This window comes from Felis catus, chromosome E2 (assembly GCF_018350175.1).
Source record: "Felis catus isolate Fca126 chromosome E2, F.catus_Fca126_mat1.0, whole genome shotgun sequence".
Classification (NCBI taxonomy): domain Eukaryota; kingdom Metazoa; phylum Chordata; class Mammalia; order Carnivora; family Felidae; genus Felis; species Felis catus.
The window spans coordinates 49,345,381-49,366,062 of NC_058382.1; the positions used below are offsets into that span (position 1 = coordinate 49,345,381).

At 46.0% G+C, this 20,682-nt stretch overlaps 1 protein-coding gene across 6 annotated transcripts in view; it reads right to left on the bottom strand.

Moving 5' to 3' along the window:
* The window catches only part of WDR59 (WD repeat domain 59), a 97,823-nt gene that overhangs the window by 12,968 nt on the left and 64,173 nt on the right, over positions 1-20,682 (bottom strand). For 3 of the 6 annotated variants that reach the window (XM_003998247.5, XM_006941739.4, XM_011290212.3), the window contains 8 exons: positions 15,891-16,024; positions 14,682-14,763; positions 11,151-11,263; positions 9,644-9,794; positions 9,476-9,548; positions 8,191-8,317; positions 7,894-8,036; positions 332-1,073 (listed from right to left, as the gene is read on the bottom strand). In XM_003998247.5, coding sequence (XP_003998296.1) covers positions 838-1,073; positions 7,894-8,036; positions 8,191-8,317; positions 9,476-9,548; positions 9,644-9,794; positions 11,151-11,263; positions 14,682-14,763; positions 15,891-16,024 — 1,059 coding nt within the window. In that variant the 3' untranslated portion in view covers positions 332-837. Of the gene's footprint in view, positions 1-331; positions 1,479-7,893; positions 8,037-8,190; positions 8,318-9,475; positions 9,549-9,643; positions 9,795-11,150; positions 11,264-14,681; positions 14,764-15,890; positions 16,075-20,682 lie in introns of those variants that run through there. The other 3 variants (XM_011290210.4, XR_006590833.1, XM_019820055.3) reach the window with 3 other exon arrangements.

Sequence of the window (20,682 nt, forward strand, 5' to 3'; positions counted from 1 at the left end):
TTTCACGAAAACATTGTTCAGGGGCGCCTGGGTGGCTCAGTCGGTTGAGCGTCCGACTTCGGCTCAGGTCATGACCTCAAGGCTTATGAGTTTGAGCCCCGTGTGGGGCTCTGTGCTGACAGCTCAGAGCCTGGAGCCTGCTTTGGATTCTGTGTCCCTCCCTCAGTCAGGCTCTGTCTCTCTCTCAAGAATAAATAAAACATTAAAAAATTTTAAAAATAAAAATAAAAAAACGAAACATTGTTCAATCTTTTTTTCCCCAAACAATTACCTGAATTTTATTAGCCAAGGAAGATCAGCTTGAAGAGAAATAACAAACAAAAGAGACACCTTTAGACTCTTTAAGTACATCATATATTTATAATTTAGCATTTTTAAAAGGCCACTACCCACCCGTCCATTAAATGTACCAATTTACATCACAGGCCCACTTGTCAACTAAGTTAATGTCCATCGTCCTTCGGCTCAGGAGACCGTCCTTTGCATCCCACCGTGGTCTGAAACGGCATCAGAAAGGATGCTGCTCAGTGGTTTATGGTTAACACCTTAAAGGTAAACATGGCTCTGGAGCCAGGTGCTTTTCTGCGAGGAAATTTCCACCTGGCTACGCGGCTCTGCACATCTGTTCTCCTCCTGCCCGGTGACATCCCTGCCATCAACAGCCACAGAGAAGAGAAATAAAAGCTCATGAGCGGCTGGGGCTGTGGCAGTCTCTGAGGGGAACGTGCCCCAGTCTAGCTGGGAATGGCTTCGGGAGCCTCTCTCCTGGCGGAGAACTTGCCGTCCAGCGTTTACGGGGTCCTCCGGGATTTGTGACAACTCCCAAGGTCTGTAAGTTCAGAATGTGCTCTCAAGCAGGCAGTGGCATCCACACCCGGTGGGACACACCTCCTGGGTCCGAAACCACTCCATCATGTGGCTGGTGTGCCCACCGTGCCCGCAGGTCAGGCAGAAGTTGGACGAGCCGCGCACCGCCACGTGGCAGATGGCACACTGGAATGTGAAGCCTTTGCAGATGGCACACTGCGTGCCACGGACCTCGCTCCGACAGTGGCTGCAGTACACGCCAAACTCTGCGAACGGGTGGGGATGGCCAGAACAAGAGACACGGTAAGTTAGTTCCGCAGAGGGACACGGCACTGTGAGAACGACGTATTCGCTGGAGGACTCTACGGGATTCTATCACAGCCATGGTGCTCCCTTTTCTTCAACAGCAGCTCTTCGTCCACAATCTCACTAAGTCTGACAAAGAGAAGCTGCCGTCCCTGCCGGCGGGGTGCAGGTGGACAGCGTGGCAGACGCCTGGTGGCCAGGGGCCTCGGGTGAAAAGCCCAGGAGGTAGCTATGCCTCATTCTCTCCTACGCCAGTAGCTGCGCGGGCCTGGCTCGTGGAGGTGGCCACCGATCGTTTGTTGACAGAAGCGAAGGACTCAGTGACACCCAGCAACGGCTGACCAGTCTCACGCCGTCTTCCCTACCTGCCCACCAATGACCAAGTGGCACGAGAGGAGCCGGGTCAGGACACTGCGGTCAGGACCACCTGACAGCTGGCCCCCGGCCTCCCGGAAGAGACCCCGAGGGCCAACCCCCTCACCTGCACATCCTAGTCTACCTCAGGCATGACCCCGAGTCTGGGCGGCCAGTACCGACCTCCCGTCTGCCCGGCCCGCTTCCAGCGGGCCAGCTTGGAGCAAACCTCCCCACCGGCTGCGCTCTCTCCCGGGACGGTGCCCTCGTCGCCCGGCCCTGCCTGTAGCCTGCCACCTCTGCCAACCTCTGGAGCAAAGGCCACCTTGGTCTCGATTCCTGAAGAGCACCAGGGCAGGAGTGGCAGGCCCGCGCCCCATTACTGCCTCCAGACCGTCACCTTCGCCACCCTTGTCTCTTCTCGTCTGCTCTCACCTGTGGCACCGTGGACACACCCCCGTTCCCTCGGGACTTCTCTTCTGGTTCTCACTCTTCTTTCAGCCCCGGTTCTTGGCACCATCCCCGGTGCCTTCAAAACCCACCCCCCCGACCCTCCGCCCACCTGGCCTCGCAGGTCCTCACCTGTCATGTACAGCCTTCACCCTTTCTGGCGTCACCTTCCCCCGGGGCCAGTCTGAGTGACGCGAACCAACCTCCCAATCACTTGCTCGCAAGTATCCCCACCTCTCCCTCCACGGTACCGCCCGGCAGAACATCGGCCCAGGTGGAGCTGCCGACTCCACGAGCACTAGTGAGGGAAGGCCCACCGTCAAGATGCACTTCCCACTAAATCCACCAAAGACTCCCAGTGCGGGGGCGGGCTGGAGGGGGGGCTTCTCTGCCATTCCCAGACGGCACTTCCGGCCTCCGCAGCAGCCCGCGCACTCCTCGCACACACCCTGCTCCCCTCACCTGCCGGCCTCCCCTCTGCCTTGAGAAAAGAGAAGCCTTCATCTCCAGCCACCAAACCTTCGCATCTCCCTACCTGTTCCTCTATTCCTTCTACCTCCTACAACAAAGGAAGGAGTCTTCCTTTCGCCAGAGCCAGTTCCCTCTGCTTCGTGACGGTGGGTGGTCACAAAAATGTACCACTAAAGACTTCTAAAATACATGGTAACTAAGGAAAGATTTTATGATAGTCCTGGTTCAGGTCAATCCTGAGACAGATTAGAGTGGTTTGGTGATCTTGGTTAAAAACAGCCATGTCTTGTCCCTCTAAGCCTGACTGTTTATGTCAGGTAAGACTTTGGTATATGTTCTTGTGAAAAGCCTTAATAGTTTAAATTTCTTATATTTCCTTTAGTAGTTTTATTGGTTTGATAAGATTCAACCTTTAAAGATTATGAGAATGCAAAAAGTGTGTGTTCAACATAGTGAATTATAGTATGGCTTTAAAAAAAAAAAAGGTTGTTCTTGGGGCGCCTGGGTGGCTCAGTTGGTTAAGCGTCCAACTCTTGATTTGGGCTCAGGTCATGATCTCGCAGTTTCATGAGTTTGAGCCCCACGTCGGGCTTGCTGACCCTGCAAGCCTGTTTGGGATTCTCTCTCTCTCTCCCTCTCTCTACGCTTCCCTGCTTGTGCTCTGTCAAAATAAATAAATAAACTTAAAAAAATTATTAAAAAATAAAATAATAAGACACAAAATAAAAAAGTGTTGTTCTTTGACATTTGAGATAACTGTGTATGTAAACTTAATTATCCTCCTTATCTCTCCGGGTAAAATTACTAAAATGTCATCTCCCTGAAAAACTCAATGTCATCGGTAACTGTGTTTCTTCACAGTAAGTCAGTTTAAGTATAATTTCTAAAAATCCTTATTAAGGCTCTGTACTAACATTTCATTTAATTAATTAATGAATCATTTGTGGGGGGGGGGTGGATGTGAACAATTTCTAAGTGGATACAAATTCACAAAGAAAATGCAGAAACACTACGTCACTAAGTGTAGTTTTAGTATTTCTCTCTTGCCTCTTACTGTTACACATGACGGACCGGCCATTACTGAGAAGGGTGGGCACACATCTGGACCATGCTGGTGGGGTTCGCGCTAAGTGTCACCACATTTGGATATGCAAAGGGCTGTAGACTTTGTTTGTGATCGGGAAGCTGTCAGGCATCTTTTATAGGAATACTGACAAACCTGGGGATCTCAGGGAAGGAAGCATACAACCACAGGTGTAGGCTTTGCAAGGGCGTGAGGTGAAACGTGGCGGAGGTGAAACGGATCATTCTTGGTTCCTAAGAGACAAACTAATAAGGACAATAAAAACACGTCTGGCACATAAATGATGAAATTACGATTTCCGAGGCTCTATGAAACCCTCAGGCAGAAGCCAGCTCCGGAGGCTTAGTGTCATATGGCCCCTCATAGGGAAGAGTTGTGTCATGAACATCAATTACACAAGTGTAAATAAAACCAGCCAAAAAAATAAGACGCTAAATTAATAAATGGAAGTCAAATAAAATAAGACATAAATTAATTAATAAGCTAAATAAAAATCACTGAACAAAATTGAGGTGGGCAGATGCACGCCTCTGGCACAAGATGTGGGAGGCGGGGCTGACAAAGCAAAGCAAACACCTTGCTCTGCCACCATTGTGACCAAGCACCACACGCCATAGTGGAAAACGACAAAATCAAAACCCATCTTATGATGGAGATGGCTTTTCAAAAGAATATTCTGCCCAGCAGTACTCCCTCAAAATAGATGAAGCTCTGACCTCTTTCTATAAATCTAACTCCCTAAATGAAAACAATCTTATTCCTAAAATTCACTGCTGATATCGGATGACCCCTGCCGACGTGATTAGCCCAAGAGGAAAGTGCTGGTTTTCCAGCAATTTGGAGCCTAACTGTACGTAGCCCTGGTGACCTTGTAGCATTTTTCTCTCAATATCTGTTTGCTATATGTGAACGGTCCAATTCTTCCAAATAATAAAAATGAAAATATTTAAATGCTTTTGTCTGTGAGTCTGTTTTCATAACCCCCTCCCTCTGAAATCTTGCAGGGCTCTTTGTAAAGGTATCAGAACATATTATTCATTCTTCAAGATCATCTGAGTCTTTGTGAGTTCCTGTTTTACTTCTCTGATTGGATTACAGGCTTCTTGTTAACCCCTGCCCATCCCCACCAAACCACCCCCTGGATTTCCTCGTACGCCCAACAGAACCTGGCATGATGCTTCTCACGGTGGATGTCAGTAAGAGTGCAATATACCAGTAACCTGCCTCTGTGACTCACAGATTTTCCTGAAAACTAATTCTACAAGACAAACTGCTCTAGGCCTGCAATCCTCTCTCTGATAAACTTTCATGCATTTATATGCTCTGAAAAATATATTACCCAAATAGCACTTTGCATATTTGCATTTCCTCAAGTACATACACCAAAATAATCCGTATTAAAATAATCCTTCAATATGCAGATCTATGTATTACTCTGGTTTGTTTTTTAGATTTTAAGTAATTTCTACACCCAACATGGGGCTTGAACTCACAACCTGAGATTAAGAGTCACATGCTCCGCCGAAAGAGCCAGCCAGGTGCGCCCTGTTTGGGTTTTTTAATTGAAACTATATACACACAACTTATAATGCTATACATCTTATTAACAAAACCAACATTCCCTTCTACCTCCCTTGCCCCTCACTCTCAGGAGGAAAACCTTCCAACTCATTTAACTTTTTCTTCTGTTTCTACCTTCCTATTCTCAAACACCACATTTATGAAGCCAATTCTTAACTTCCACACTGAAGCATTACCTCAACTTTCACCTGGCAGCTTCTTCCACTCCTCAATCCCATCATCCACTCATATACCCCGTCCCACCATCTACCTAGGTGAACATGAATCAAGCCGAGCCACGTAACCATGATGACTTTTCCTTTCCTGCACATTTGGTTTTTCTCAGAGTTAGTAACCGTCTTGTTGTTTTCATTTGCTTAGCTGGCTTAGCGTAATTCACCTGCGAACCCTCTATCAAATATCTGAATCTCTATAAATATATCGGACACTGAAATCCATTAGATATTTTGCTAACTTTCTCTTCTTGGAGACAATGCTCCTGAAGCTCCAAACTGGATCTGTCTCTGGGTTGGCCACGTGGATCTCCCTTTAACATCATCCCGACTCCCTGCTTTTTTAGACTGAATCTCCTTCTTGGAGAGGGTGAAGGTTTACTTTCACACGTGACTGATAATTTGGGTAGAATTCCAGGTGAGAAACCATTTTCTGGAGAATTCTGAAGGCACTGATGCATTCATTGTCCTCTCCTTTCCAGTATCTAGTTCACTGCTCGGGAGAAGTGTGGTGCCATCCATTTTCCTTAACCTGCTTTGCCTCTCTGGAAGCTCCCAGGGTATGCTCTTTATCCTGGGTCTTTCTTCATTCACTACACTAAGTGCTTAATGAGCCCTTTCTTTTTTTTTTTTTTGTATTAAAAAAAAACAATTTTTTTAACGTTTATTTATTTTTAAGACAGAGAGAGACAGAGAGAGACAGAGCAAGAATGGGGGAGGGCCAGACAGAGAGGGAGACACAGAATGTGAAACAGACTCAGGCTCTGAGCTGTCAGCACAGAGCCCGACACAGGGGCTCGACCTCACAGACTGCGAGATCATGACCTGAGCCGAAGTCAGATGCTTAACCGACTGAGCCACCCAGGCGCCCCACTGGTGGGCCCTTTCAATGTGGAAAGGCGTCTGCCTTCTCTGGAGAACGAATATTCCCGATTTTCTATAGTGCTAGAGAAAGGGTAATAACCTGCTCTGCAAACTAGGGGCAGGGGTCTGGCCTAAAAAGGCCATCAAACAATACTGTGCTTACTCTTACCTTCATGCCACTTCCAGAGGTACTGGGCATAACTAAATCCTGAGCCATCGTTGGGGCAGGTGGTTCTGTGACGTGTGTTACTGTTTTTCCACCTGTCCGTTCAGGCCCCGTAAAATCAGCTACCACTAACCTATCTGCCTCCCTGACCCCAAATGCTATTGCCAACACTGTTCCCCGTACACGGTTATGCCTTTTCAGGAAAGCTCTGGATAGATGCTCTGGGGCATCCGGGGGAGAGAGGAAATCCGTGTGTGTTCAAACCACCCTCTCTGGCAGTCTTCCACGTCACCCTTTAAAACCTATCTCTTCTCTTGGCTCCTTTCAGGTCACGGTCTTGCTTTTCCTCAAAACTCACTGGTGTCTCATTCTAAGTTTGTTTCTGGTTCTTCCTCTAGACGCCAGTGCAAGGGCTGGTTTCTCTCACGGCCCGGAGTGGGTGGGCACTCGCTCTCCCTGTATTCTTCCCCCCGCCCCACCGGGCCTCCCCCCTCCCCACCCCCAGGCCCAGGGCAAGGTACCCACTATCACAGCTTCAGGACCGCCTACATGACGGAGGTTCCCAGACTCCTAGTTCTAGCCCCCGGCTCCCCTTTGAGCTCCAGACACACATCTGGCCACATATGGGACTGAACGGTCTGGCATCTCATACACATCTCCGGCCCCTAACAGGGCTCCTAATTTTCTGTCTTCATTTGGGCACCACCCCCTGCCCAGTTGCTCAAGCTAGAAACCCAGAAATTACCTAATAAGCTCTGTCTCTTCCCCACAATCCGACATCCAATTTGTTCGCGTATTATGGTAAGTCTCCCTCTAAAATGTATTTTTAATCCCTCCCTCTCTACCTCTCTACCTCTATTGACACAGCTTGACATTAGACCGGAGATCTCCCTCTGACTATCCTAACAGCCTTCAGACTTTCACCCCTGCCCTCCTCCAATCCTTTCTTCGTTTAACAGCCAGTGATTCTCTTAAAATAAAAATGAGAGCATGTCACTTACCTCTTAATACCTTGGACGCTTACCACTGGACTCCGAATACAAGCCCAACGCTGTACCCTGACTTACAAGTCCCTAATTATCCTACAATCTGACCTGGTACCCCTCTTCTTGCTCATTGTGTTCTAGCCACTGCCTTCCTTCACTTGTTTATGTCTCTCCTCACGGATGGCTCCTTCTCACCCCTCAGACCTCAGCCCCTCAGAAAGGCCTTCCCAGTCCACTGCAACACCTTACCTAAAATTCTCCCTCCCTGCACCAACATCCTTTTTGTTTGCTCATAAACACGGATCACCACTTATAACTACTTAATTTTGCTCCCTACTTGTCTGTGAACTCCAGAAGGGCAAGAATGTGCTTGATATACATACAATAGGGGAATATATGGATAAGTACCCCTCGTTCAAATCACTATCTGAGTACCACACACAGAACTGCTTCTATTTAGAAGAGAAATTTACGCTTGTCATGAAAGGCAGGGGTTTTTGGCAGCTTGAAAGTGAGAAGCTAGAACACTTCACTCCAAGTCTTACATTACAGACAAACTAAACTATGGGACCTTTCAGACAGTGACAGGAAAAGAAAGAAACTGATATTCACCGATCCCTTTGTGAGGATCAGGAGGACAGGAGACAAACTTCAGCACCTCGGCTCGTTTCTCTCTCAGCCCCCAGCGATAGAGGATTTCTCCATAGCACTTCTTAAAGTCATCAAATTGCTGGGTATTGGCAGGGTCCAGAAGCCTGGATAAAACTCAAAAGATTTCCTGTCAGTTCCTTTAAGAAAAAACAAGCTCGATACCAAATGAACTCAATATGCCTTTCTTAAGGCAAGAGTCCTAATTTTGGAGAATCTAGGCATTATGAAATTGCAGCTCTCGCCCGGGAAGGTCGTTACCTTTTATTTTTATCATGCTGGTCACGTTCTCGCTCACGAGGATCACTGTAGGTAAGACTCCCAAAGCGGATTTCTTCTGGAGAAGACTCTCCCCAAGGTGAAGATACATGTTCTGCCTCCCTTCCCGCTGAAGAAAATCAAATGGGAAGGAAAAAGGGAAATCAGAGAAGGCATGGAAAGGGCCTGAACACCCTCATAATGCAGAATGCGCCCAATTTAGTCCCTGGAAGATGCTGAGAAATATAACTGAACAGAACTCTTTCTCAGCCTCGCCTTTTTGTCTAGGTATTTACTGTTCAGGTGACCAGATAATTAAGTATACACATAATGTTCAAGCAGCAAATTATGGTGTAGTGATACGGAACATTGGATAAAGCAGTCATGACTCATAAAGACTTTTTAAATGACATAAGAAAATGCTCATGATCCAATTAAAAACAGAACGCAAAATCATATATATAGAATGACCCCCCCCCCCCATATACACACACAGACATATACAGATTGGGAAAAAATGTTCTGGAATATTAACAGACATTGTTTCTAGGTGGAGGTTCAGTGGTGATTATTTTCTTCTCTAATACTTTTTGTTTTTCTTCACTGGGCAGGTATCACTTTTATAATCCAGAAAATTAAGATAATTTTTATGTATTTACTTAAATAGGCTTCATGCCCAGCATGGAGCCAATGCAGGGATTGAACTCACAACCCCGAGATGAAGACCTGAAGTGAGATCAAGAGTCGGGTGCTTAATTGACCGAGCCACCCAGGCACCCTCAAGAAAACTAAGATGATTTTTAAAAAGAAATTGCAAAAATCCGTAAACCACAAATACACTTATTCATTAAATAGGTCTTTATGGCCAGCCAGAATCAGTCTCATCTTTATTTCTCCACGTTGAAAGCAGTGCATTGGAAGAGGTGGATAAGAGAAGTGGCAGATGACGGGGGCAAGCAGGGGGGGAGGGGGGGAGGGTGCCATGAAGGACAAAGGATGAGGGTTGGGCTTACGGGGTGAGCACAAAGAAGTCCCACTGTCAGTTTCGCAAAGTTCTACGTTGAAAAGCAACCCAGCAAGGCACACAGGCATACCGGAAACTGGCCTGTTCAAACATGAAAGCCCAGGCCTTGCTGACTACAGCATCCCCATCATAAGAAATTGGAAGAGAAATGAGAAACAAGGAAAAAGTGGAGCATATCCATCAACCGAAGTTTACACATCAACGACTCACACACAGCTTCAGAGCACTAGAAATCCAGCGTGGCCAAGTCAGCTCCATACCAACCTATGTTCCAGCCACCAGTGTTGAGCCCTGGGTCCGACATGCTGGAGCAGGAGCCCGAGGAAGTAAAGCTAGGCTGAAGGACAGACAGGCGCGGCGTCAGAACACGCTGCCCTGTGAATGCTTCCCTCTCGGAGAAGTCAGACACAGAGCAGAAGGCCACAAGCTTACATATCGGCTGTGGGACACCACGAGGTTAGAGGACCGGCCGGGAAAGGGTCCGAAGGGGTTTGGTATTCCCTGAGGCCGAGACTGGGCTTCAAACACACTGCACAGCATGGCCAGTGTCTGGACGTCCCGGAGTCGGCAGTAATGAGCCAACCTGGAGGAAGATGACAGAAAAAAAGTCAAGAGAAGAGACAGAGGAAGGGTAACTGTCACAGTTTATGGCAGGTTGCTGCCATAGGGATGAGAGGAAAGGTTCTTAATTCTGCCTCACAAACCCCTGTCGGGAACCAGGGTTTTCTACAGATCTAGCTGATTAGAATCTGGCTAAATTTGTTTTGGAAAAGAATATATCCAAGTATTACAAATGACCCGGGTAACCCATTCAAAAGTTTCTGGTTGGCATCCAGGCATGGCTCAGACTTGAATGTAGCTTCTCCAAGAACTAAGGGGACTAAACTAACATCTGAATGAGGCCATGCATGTGCTCTCAGTCTCTCCAACTCCAAGAAGAATCCCACTGCTTTCTGGGGGTCTCTACACACTTCACTCGTGGAACCAAAAGCTGTGTGAAGGTGCTCAGAACACTGTACAACCACCACTGTATGGAGAGCTGGCGACAGACTCAAAGGTGGAATTATGAGCATGAGCTATTAAATAAGAACAACAAGGAATATTTTTACCTTTTAGGTACTCACATCCTCTTTGCTCCTTTTAGGACTACTATGCTAGGATGTGAGGTAGGGATCGGGGCAACGTGGCCTTTGTGATAGAATGATATTGATACTTTCCTACCAAGTAATGTCTAACGTTTCTTAAGGTGTTTTCACACTATCTTATTTGAGCCTTCTGTGATGTGGACAGAACAACTGTTATCATCCCTACATGACCATGAGGCAACTGAAGCTTGAGGACAGGTCTGAGGTCTGGCCTCAACAAGTAAGTAAAGAAATCCTCCACCTGAGGAATTAGAGCTTCTCTGTCTTTCTATCCAGACCTGAGCCAAACTGTTATGAAGGTTCAAGTGGTTTTATCTGGTAAATCATTTTGCACATTGTATTTCCAGCTTGCCACATCCCAATGCAACTATCAAACACAAATTCAGTGTTGCCATAAATTGCCTAATAGGGTGAAAACATCATTGCCCTTGGAAAATGTGTAAGCCAATGTGGCATTAGAGTCTCCGCTCTTGGGGACAAAGCTCTACAGCACCCCAAGATATTTACCATCTGAAGAGTTCAAATTCTTCTATTCAGACTGATGTTACTTATAGACTAAAGCATAAATCTCTAAAGGACGCATGAGTCTCCAATCTTTGTCGTAAATGACAAAAACTGTATAGTTCCTTCTGTTATAAGAAGTTAGTTCTGCACAGAAATTATTATAGCACTAACGGGAAAGATCTCACTTCTTCCTCCCGTTCTTCAGACTTCTTCGATGATAACACTGAAAAGTGTGTACAGACCTAAAATTTACATCACTCGTTTCCTCCCTTTTAGCTCTCTAAACCTACAAGGATTCCAGCAGCTGTCGCCCGAATGGATGTCGAGCCCAGGGCGTTTCCAAATCTGGGTCAGACTTCGGGCCAAGGCAAAGATCTGTAGCGACTGTAGCCAGCGACCAAACCTGGACAGATCAAAGAGAAACATTCAAAGTCAGACTGGGGACGAGAGGACCAGGAAGCATGAAAGAACCCCACCTATCCTAAAGCCTTGCTGCTCTGAGGGCAGTAAAACCTGGGAATATCAGGCCCCATTCCAGACATACTGACTCAAAATTCACATTTTAACAAGATGCTCAGGGGACTGCACCGCTCAAGAAACACTAGTCTTAAAAACTTCTATAAAGCAGGATCACCTGAGTGGCCCAGTCAGTTAAGTCAGACACTTGATTTCAGCTCAGGTCTTGATCTCATGGTTTGTGAGTGTTCCTGAGTGTTTGTGAATTTGGGCCCCACGTCAGGCTCAGTGCTGCCAGCTTGGAGCCTGCTTGGGATTCTCTGGCTCCCTCGCTCTCTGCCCCTCCCCCACTCGTGCACAAGCACACGCACATGCTCTCTCTCTCTCTCAAAAATAAATAAATAAACAAATATTTTAAAAGCCTTTTATTAAGTATACTTCAGAGGAATGACACTGTGCATTAACTTCAATGGGTTGTCTATTTAACCACGAACTCATGTGACTTCTGCTGCTGTTTCATTAGTGAACAGGCAGAGGTGAAAAAATAGAATTCTGTATCACACTGCAGATCTGTCCTTTGCCCAAGTAACAGGAAGCTATGTTGCTTTCATTACAAAAGTTTCAGTATACTCACAAAGCTAAAGAAAAAGAGGCCAGGACAAAATAGACTTGGTTGTCTTTTTGTTGACATCAAATCTGAGGAACATCACCAAACCTGAAATCTCACAGGGCTTGGGGTCATCAAGCTGAAACGAATGTCCATTAAGTGTCTATTAAATCCAAGATTTAGCACATGCTTAATATTAAGAGCCTCCTTAAGAGGAATACTACTTTTGGGAAATCTTTCTTCTTAGTAGCAATACATCATTGTACGACCAGGGACTGGAAAACCCTGTATTAGACTCTGAGAAACCTGAAAGGAAGGAAATTTAGACTTTAATCAAAGAGTCTATAAGAAAAAAGAAGCAAATAAAAATCCTGGAAAACAGGTAGAGAAATACATCAGCTACGTAATAAAGCAATTAAATTAGCCCTTTCATGAAGATGGCACCGAAAGTGAAAAAAGAAGCCTCTGCCCCTCCCAAAGCTGAAGCCAAAGCAAAGGCTTTGAAGGCCAAGAAGGCAGTGCTGAAAGGCGTCCACAGTCACGAAAGAAGATCCGCACATCACCTACATTCCGATGGCCCAAGACACTGTGCCTCCAAAGGCAGCCCAAATATCCTCGAAAGAGCACCCCCAGGAGAAACAAGCTTGACACAAACAAGCTATGCCACCATCAAGTTCCCACCCCACCCCCACCCCGACTACCAGCATCAGCCATGAAGAAAATAGGAGACAACAACACACTTGTGTTCGTTGTGGATGTCAAGGCCAACAAGCACCGATCAAACAGGCTGTGAAGAAGCTCTATGACAATGATGTGGCCAAGGTCAACACTCTGATCAGCCCCGACGGAGAAAAGAAAGCATATGTTTGGCTCCCGATTATGATGCTTTGGACGTTGCCAACAAAATTGGGATTGCCAACAAAACTGAGTTCAGCTGGCTAAATCTAAATTTTTTCACCTAAATAAATAAATAAATAAATAAATAAATAAATAAATAAATAAATAAGTGGTACCAGTGTACTTAATGCACACAAGTACTGATTCAGGCAAGAAACCTGAGGTTGGTTAAGCATCTGACTTTGGCTCAAGTCGAGGAAATTGAGGCTCAGAAAGATTAGGTGGCTACCCCGGATCACACAACAAAAAAATTGAGAGCCTAGGTTTAAACCCGGGTCTATCTGAACCTAAGGGAAGGGTCTTTCAAGTTCACGCAGACTAGCCTGACCTTCCAAATCAACTCCCAGAAAAATACTGAAAACTTCCACAAAATAAAACAAAACAAAAATACCTTAGGAAGTAGTTTTTTCGCAGAGAATGATTTTTCACAACACGAACCGTGAGTGTGCCTTAGGACTGACTGCAACTGCTAACCTCACCGATCCTATGATGCAATTAACCTTCCGGTTTTCATTTTACAAAGACACACAGAGGCTGAGCGAGTCCGAAATACTTTACCCAGGGCTATCCCATGAGGAGCAGAGTTGGACCTTCACCTCCCGGGATAAATTCCACAATGTTTCTACTACTTTCTTGTGCCTTTTTAGTGTACACAGACCCTGAGATGGCTAAGTCCTTAGAGAAGCAGATTCAATCTAGGACCCTCAACCTCACTTAAAAGGGTTTGGGGGGTGGAGACCGGACAGTGTTTATGAGAAGACAAAAGGAAATCTTAAGGATTTTTTAATCAGATAAAAATCATGGGAAGGCCTTAGCTCTGGACCAGTGGGAGAGTTATGAGGGAAAAACTGAGCTGAGAGGGGTTTCACTGCCCAATCACACGCTCACACTACAGAATAAAGGGCACAGGAGAGACAGAGCGGACTAGTGGTTGCCCAGGCCTGGGTGGGGAAGAGGGGACTGACAGGAGACAGCCAAGTAGGGTGGTTTATGGCAGTGTTCTAGTTCTTTTTTTTTTTCAAAATTTTTTCTTTAATGTTTATTTTTGAGAGAGAGAAAGTGGGGGAGGGGCAGAGAAAGGAGGACAGAGGATTTGAAGTGGGTTCTGTGCTGACAGCAAAGAGCCCCCCCGATATGGGGCTCAAACTCAAGAAACCATGAGATCGTGACCTGAGCCAAAGTCGGACCTTAACCGACTAAGCCACCCAGGCGCCCCTACGGCAGTGTTCTAAAACCCTTGTGATCATGGTTGCAAAACTGTGAATATACTAAAAGCCACTGAACGGTACGTTTTAAATGAGTGAATCACATGATACATGGACTATATCTCGATAAAGCTATTAAGAAAAATAGGAGCAGCTCGCTTTAATATACTGATGTGTTCCTGCAAGGATGAAGGGAATTAACATTTTTGCTCGATTACATCATATTTTATTTTACGTCGTATTTTAAAACGGAAACATGTTTCCACCTAAAGGAATGCTTTGGTAAACTTTTTATGAAACAAAGCATTTTTAAAAGTATAAAAACCTCAACAAAACGGAATTAAGGGCGCAAATGGCAAGGGTATAGATACCCACATTTAGATGTGTAACAATCACCATGGTACCAGAACAGAAAAGAAATGTAATAAAAAATTCTCAGTATGTGAGCTTTAGGATCTTCTCAACTAAGCACTAATGAGAAAAATACCCAAAGGATTTAAAAAGCTGCTCTTGCCCTGATGTTTATCAAAGAAAATGGGAGAGGGATTACAAAACAGGAGGCCCCGCTTGAAATGTCATTAAACCACAACCATACAGTGACAACAACCTGCTCAAAAAGGAAAATCCAGATTGCCATCAGAAAGGATGCACAATACCTGGACAAGGTCCTTCCTTCCCACGAGCAAGGCCGAAGTGGCATTCTTCTGACACGTTTCTTGAATATCATTCACATTCAATCTGAAATTTAAAAAAAGAGTTAAGAAGTTTTTTTTTAGTCTAACTTCCTGAACCAATTACCCCTGGACTAACAGACAGACAAAAAGGTGCCTCTTTAGTTGTCACCCAAAATGTCTTATCTGTGTGGGCCTTCCGCTTCTGCCTTGCTACACGATATGGAGAAAAAGCTTACCTACAGCTCATATGAGGCCGTGGGTTCCCGCCTGGGGAAGGTGAAATTGCTCGCCTCTCTAAAGTCAGGACAGGAGGACAGCCTCAAATGTCAATTTGGCAACCAGCCCTTCTGTGGATTTCCCCAGGCTTGAGGGTTGAATAAAAATGGATTTAAATACGTGTAACACCGAGGTTTCTAACACAAAGGGTGGTGTGCTGTGTATATGTTACAAAATAAACACTTTTTGCTATGTATGCAGGTTCGAGAAAAAGGGCGGCCACAGGCCAGCCTCTGTATGCCTGCTACTAGCCTCCCAACTCTCTTCAAGCAAAATGGCTCTGCTTTTAACTGGTTTCCATACTGGCACAGAAAGCAGAATTCTGAGACCGTTCCCAAGATTTCGGCCTCCTGCTCTACACATCTTCTATAATATCCTGTGCCTTTAATCGTGGGTGAGACCAGTGAATGTTGATGGGCTATGACACCCAAGATTAGGTTATTAATCAGTCCACTTTGAATGCGTCAAAAGGGAGATTATCTTAGGTGGGCCTGACCTAATCAGGTGAGACCTTAGAAAGAAGGTGAGGCGTCCTCTCCTGGTCTCAGAGAAGATGAAAACCATCAAGTTCTACGGCTTCAAGGAACTGAATTCTGCTAACCACCTGAACGAACTTGGAAGAGGACTCTGAACATTGGATAAGACCACCACCTGGCCACCTCCAGATTTCAGCCTGGTGAGATCTGAGCAAGGACCTAGCTAGGCCATGCTCAGACTCCTGACCCATAGAAACTGAGACAATAAATGTATGTTGTTTGAAGCCGCTAAGTTTCTGGTACCTCCTTATGCAGCAATAGAAAGCTGGTACACCGGTCTTCTAAAACTGCTTTTGAAGAAAGCGTTCCGATACTTAAAAACAAGCAAACGAACACAACTTTGATTGTGATGACTGTGTGATAAGCAGCGCGCACTTACATGTACAGTTCTCCCAGTGACTTGTGAACAGGAAGAAGGCACGCAGTGTCCTGGATGATAACCTTCCCAGCAGCCTTGATGGGTCGATTGCCGGAGTCCGATCCCTCACGCTTGCTTTTCCATCTCCTGGATTTCTGGGGGAGATGACGAGATATAACTAATAGGGACTTGGACGAATGGAAACCTACGGTTGCAGAGCACATCAGAGTTGGGTCATTGGTTATTTGCAGAGGCTTTGCATTACATCATGCCCACAATTATATGAATCAGCATCTGTAGGAAATAAAAGGATGGCAAAGGGCACTGAGCTCTTGGTCCAAAATCCTAACGGGAAAATAAGCACCCTACCGCAATGCTACATACATTCTGCAGGTGCCCCAAAACAGACGCCTTGAATTTAGAATTAAAAAAACAAACAAACAAAAAAAACCCCCAAAAAACAAGAAGAAAGAAAGAAAGAAAGAAAGAAAGAAAGAGAGAAAGAAAGAAAGAACGAACGAACAGCAGGTAAATAAGTTAGTAAAGACCACAAAAATGTGGGGGAAGAGCAACTTTCAAGGTTGGGATCAGCCTTAGATTCAAAGTTCTTGCTTGAAACTAACCAAAGGTTTTCTTCTTCTCAGACAGCTTTAACAGGATTTGCTGAGAATGTAATTCACACACAGCGGTGTGGGCTCTGCAAACCTTAATCTGTGGCAGGCAGACAGAGAAACATAGCAGCTCAAGAGAATTACCAGGTTTTTCCTAGCAGATTTGAATTATTTCTAAAAGTGATCATTTTAGAATGTCAAAAATAGCTGAGCAGAGGGACCTGGGTAATGGATGTGGATGATCATGAGCAACTGTCCTGTCTCCCCAGAGCCTCACCTACAAAGGAGCCTGCATGTGGGAAGCGAGAGATGTCCTGGAAAAGGAGAATTATCAGTGTAGCCTCATCTGGTACATTCAAAATGACAACCAGCCAAGGGACAAATATTCTATTTTATTTTATTGCTGAAGTTAAAAAAGGGGGCCACCAGAGTGGCTCAACTCAGGGGGGAAGTGACATACTTATTAATTAACAAAGTTGCTAGCGAAAGAGTCTGCAAACTGGAGTCAGAAAACCAAGGTGTGCTGGTCTTATTACGGCACGGCTGGCTCACCGTGACCCTGGCTGAGCTACTCACTGGCTGTGAGTTTAGTCTCATGTCGCTCTCTGTGCTCACTGGTAACTGTCTTAGGATGAGCTCCGTTCCAATCTTGCAAGATTAATAAGGGCACAATGAAAAGGTGAGAGTGCGCACTGAAAACGTGCAATTAAAAAATACGCAATGATTATGAACGTCTATAAGCCCACAGGAATTTAGATTAAATCATTACTTAGATTACTCACAAATAATTCATTTTCCACAAGTGATTTTTATACAATCACTCTTCCATTCCTGAGTCACGGTCTGCATTTAGTTGCTTCTGACCAGTGATGTCTCCGCGAATCCCCAAAGGTGCCCAATGCAGGTAACTTCCTATTGGCTCAGTAAGCGTACGGAACCTCTTAGATCCAGGACACCTGGACTTGGTTCACGGCAGGTAAACGAAGTTTAGCTGAAGTCTCTGAATTATTTATCAAAATTTGTAAATATATATGGCTACATTATCAATTTGGGACCTTAAGCCATTTGATCGTTGGAAGTAATTTAGTTACCATGTGTTCTTTATTCGTACACATTGCTATTACCAATCCATCAGGAAGCCTCATCGATTACTGCATAGCAGCCCTTCAGTTCTCTACCAGCCCTGGCTATTTTCTAAAGAATTATGTATATATTCATGAAAACACTAGTCTTTTAGCCACAAATAACATGATGTGGATGCAAGTAAGGGGAGAAGGTGCTAAAGAGCAAACAACCTGTCAGCATGGGCTGGAGGCAGGCAGTGTTAACTGACACAAGACGGAGGTCGTCACACATGCAGGAGATACTTTGGTGTGACCGGTTTTAGGGAGGGCAATTTCGTGTGCATCTACAGGGCAGTGACGGGAACAGCACAGTGTGGTTAACTGAACAGGGAGGGTGTAAGTACACAGACTTTTTCATCCAGGTTTCCAGGAGTTTAAAAATCCCAGGAAACAACACCCGAGTAGGTCTCCCATAATTGGTCATCTCAGATGAGACCGAGGGGACTGGGTTGAAAAAGTAGGAAAGAAATAAAAGAAAAGACCTACAGTAAGAAGATTCCGCCTGGAATGGAATATGATCCACCTCACGGGTTTTCTGGGTTGGGTGGGAGGCTTCTCAAATACTGTTCCAGGCAGGCACTCTGGCTCCTTATTACAAAGAGAAAACGAGCAGCACTTGGACAGTTGAGCACTTCCGTGTAGCTCCATTTAACTCAACAGTGGAAATAAAAGGAGGCCTCACGAGGGACGGGGTCTACTAGCTCTCAGACCACACTGCAAACCTCAATTTCTGGCCTTTTGAAGAGAACCTACTGAAAGCAAAATACTAAGGTCCGTGTGCCCAAACTGGTTCCTCTGCATGCAGCCTAGCTCATTTAAACATGTTTTTCCTCGCGGACTTGAGTTATTTCTGAAAGCGATCACTTTGGAATGTCAAGAATACTTGAGCACCGGGACCCGGATAATGGACGTGGAAAATCACGAGCAAGTGTCCTATTTTCCCCACAGCCTTAACTCCAAACGGCTGTGGAGGAGCCAGGACGCGGGCAGTGAGAGATGCCCTTGACACAGTCCAAGCGTGTAAATGTTTGACACAGGATTGAAAGATGTGTCTGTCATTACGAACATCAGCTGCTGCCTGGGGCCGTTCACCCTCTGCGAGTGCGGGCGTCACACGGCTCTCCGGCAGAGCGGGCGTTGCCTCCACCTCACAAACGAGGATGTGAGGCCATGCAGAGCTGGGATTTGAACACAGGCTGTCAGGCTGCTAAGCCCATACCTGTTAACTCGTTTTTGAGCACAGGATTTCGGATTAAAAAAGAAAAAAAAAAAAGCCCTAAGCCAAAGCTACCTGTTAATACGTAAGCAGTGTGGTCCATTTTTAAATGGAATCACTTCTGCATGTGAGGAGATCAACATCTGACTGCAGTGAGGCCTCCCCGACACACAGCCTCTACGATTACTTCTCATTTCACTTCTCCGCCAAGTACCACGAGCACGTTCCGCGGAGCCAGAGCAGCATGTTGAACACTGGCCGAGACACGCGGAGGCCAAAGCTACTGGCTTCACGCGGAACACACCAGGCTCGGGCCCAGATGCTGTATTTCAGGCCAGGCTCCAGAGCCGCAGCCTCAGTCTGTTTAGTCTCCTTTTGGGATGCGTTAAGGGCGGGCACGTTCAGAGAGAAGAGAAGTGAGTCCAAAGAGATGCTTTGCCCCTGCCCGTCTGCCGTCCCTGGTTATGGAGACAGGCGGAAACAAACCCATGGGAGTCATCAACAAGTACTGGGAGAAAAGGAAAAGACAGTGGTCTTGGACCACTTGCTGCCATTATCCTTCACTGAATTATAGGAATCACAGTCTGTATTTCCTGGAACTTCCTTGTCAACTTCTGGAGACACCAGGCTTCTAGGTGTTTCTCTGATGTAGAGATGACGTTTTGTGGAAACTCACGAAGCTGCCTTTGAGCCTGTAACAGAAGGAGGTTCGCCACCACTGGATCTCCCTCACCAGAGCTCCCACCAAGAATCAAACTGTAAGGCAATTGTGGGACAGCACTACTCAGTCATTGAATCCAGCAAGGAATAACTGCAAAACATTATCGAAATCTATAAGGGGTCAGAAAAGTTTTGTGTTTTCTATTTATTGGTTGGTGGTTTTTAGGTATGAACTATTTCCCCTTCAGCCTAGAGGGTCCCTCAGTACTCAGTCTAGTGGCCAAATATTCTGGGGATGCAATTATAACAAGGATGCCTAAATGAAGACATGCTCAGTCTCAAATAAGAGGCTGGGCCACGGGTCCTTGCTGCTTCCTAACGAGCACGGACAACTTTCCTGCAGCAAGAAAGGGTTCCCATCCCATCTACTCCTCCCCGAGACTTCTTCTTCCCTTCCATCTTGCTGGCGATTTTAGGAATCTCTCTTCTGTGCAACTGTCAGCTGATGACACACGAGGCTGACATGTGGCTGAACTTTCCAGGGGAGGGGAGGGCACTTTGGCACGAAAGCCCCTTAAGCCTCCTGCGCTGCCGCAGTCCCAATCTGACGGGCTTACAGCTGGATACTTTTCTGTGCAAGGATCGGTACCTCTGGGAGGCCAAGGGCCCTGCACTTCTCTTAGGTCTTCTCAATGCCCCATCAGTAGAAAATGCCCCCTTCCCCACAGATTTCATAAGCAGGGATTGAGGGAAGAGAGACACAACAAGACAGACAATTATCACATGATGAGCACCGGGATGCTCCTCTGAACATACCAAGAAGGCGTTCATGGGATCATAGGAAAGAGGACAGGGAGGAAAGGACCGGGGGGAGGGGGGAGGCATTGGTGCGAATAGCACTGAATGACAACCAATATAGCCAGCTTGCGACTGTACCACCAGTGTTACTGCTACAACCGGAGGCGACATCAATGCCAATAAATGGGTTAAATGTAAAAACAGCCCAAGAATAAGCCACCAACTGCTTCGCAGCAACCCCACCAACAATGCATAATCAGCAGAGTGGGCAGTGAGTCAAAATGAGTTCCTATTTCAATAGCAGCAGGAGCAGAGACTTCTGGAAAATCAGTGGAAATTCCACAGTCAGGTTGGCTGGGACAGGCTTTTGGAGGAAAGGTGGCCACGTTGGCGGCTCCGCCTCC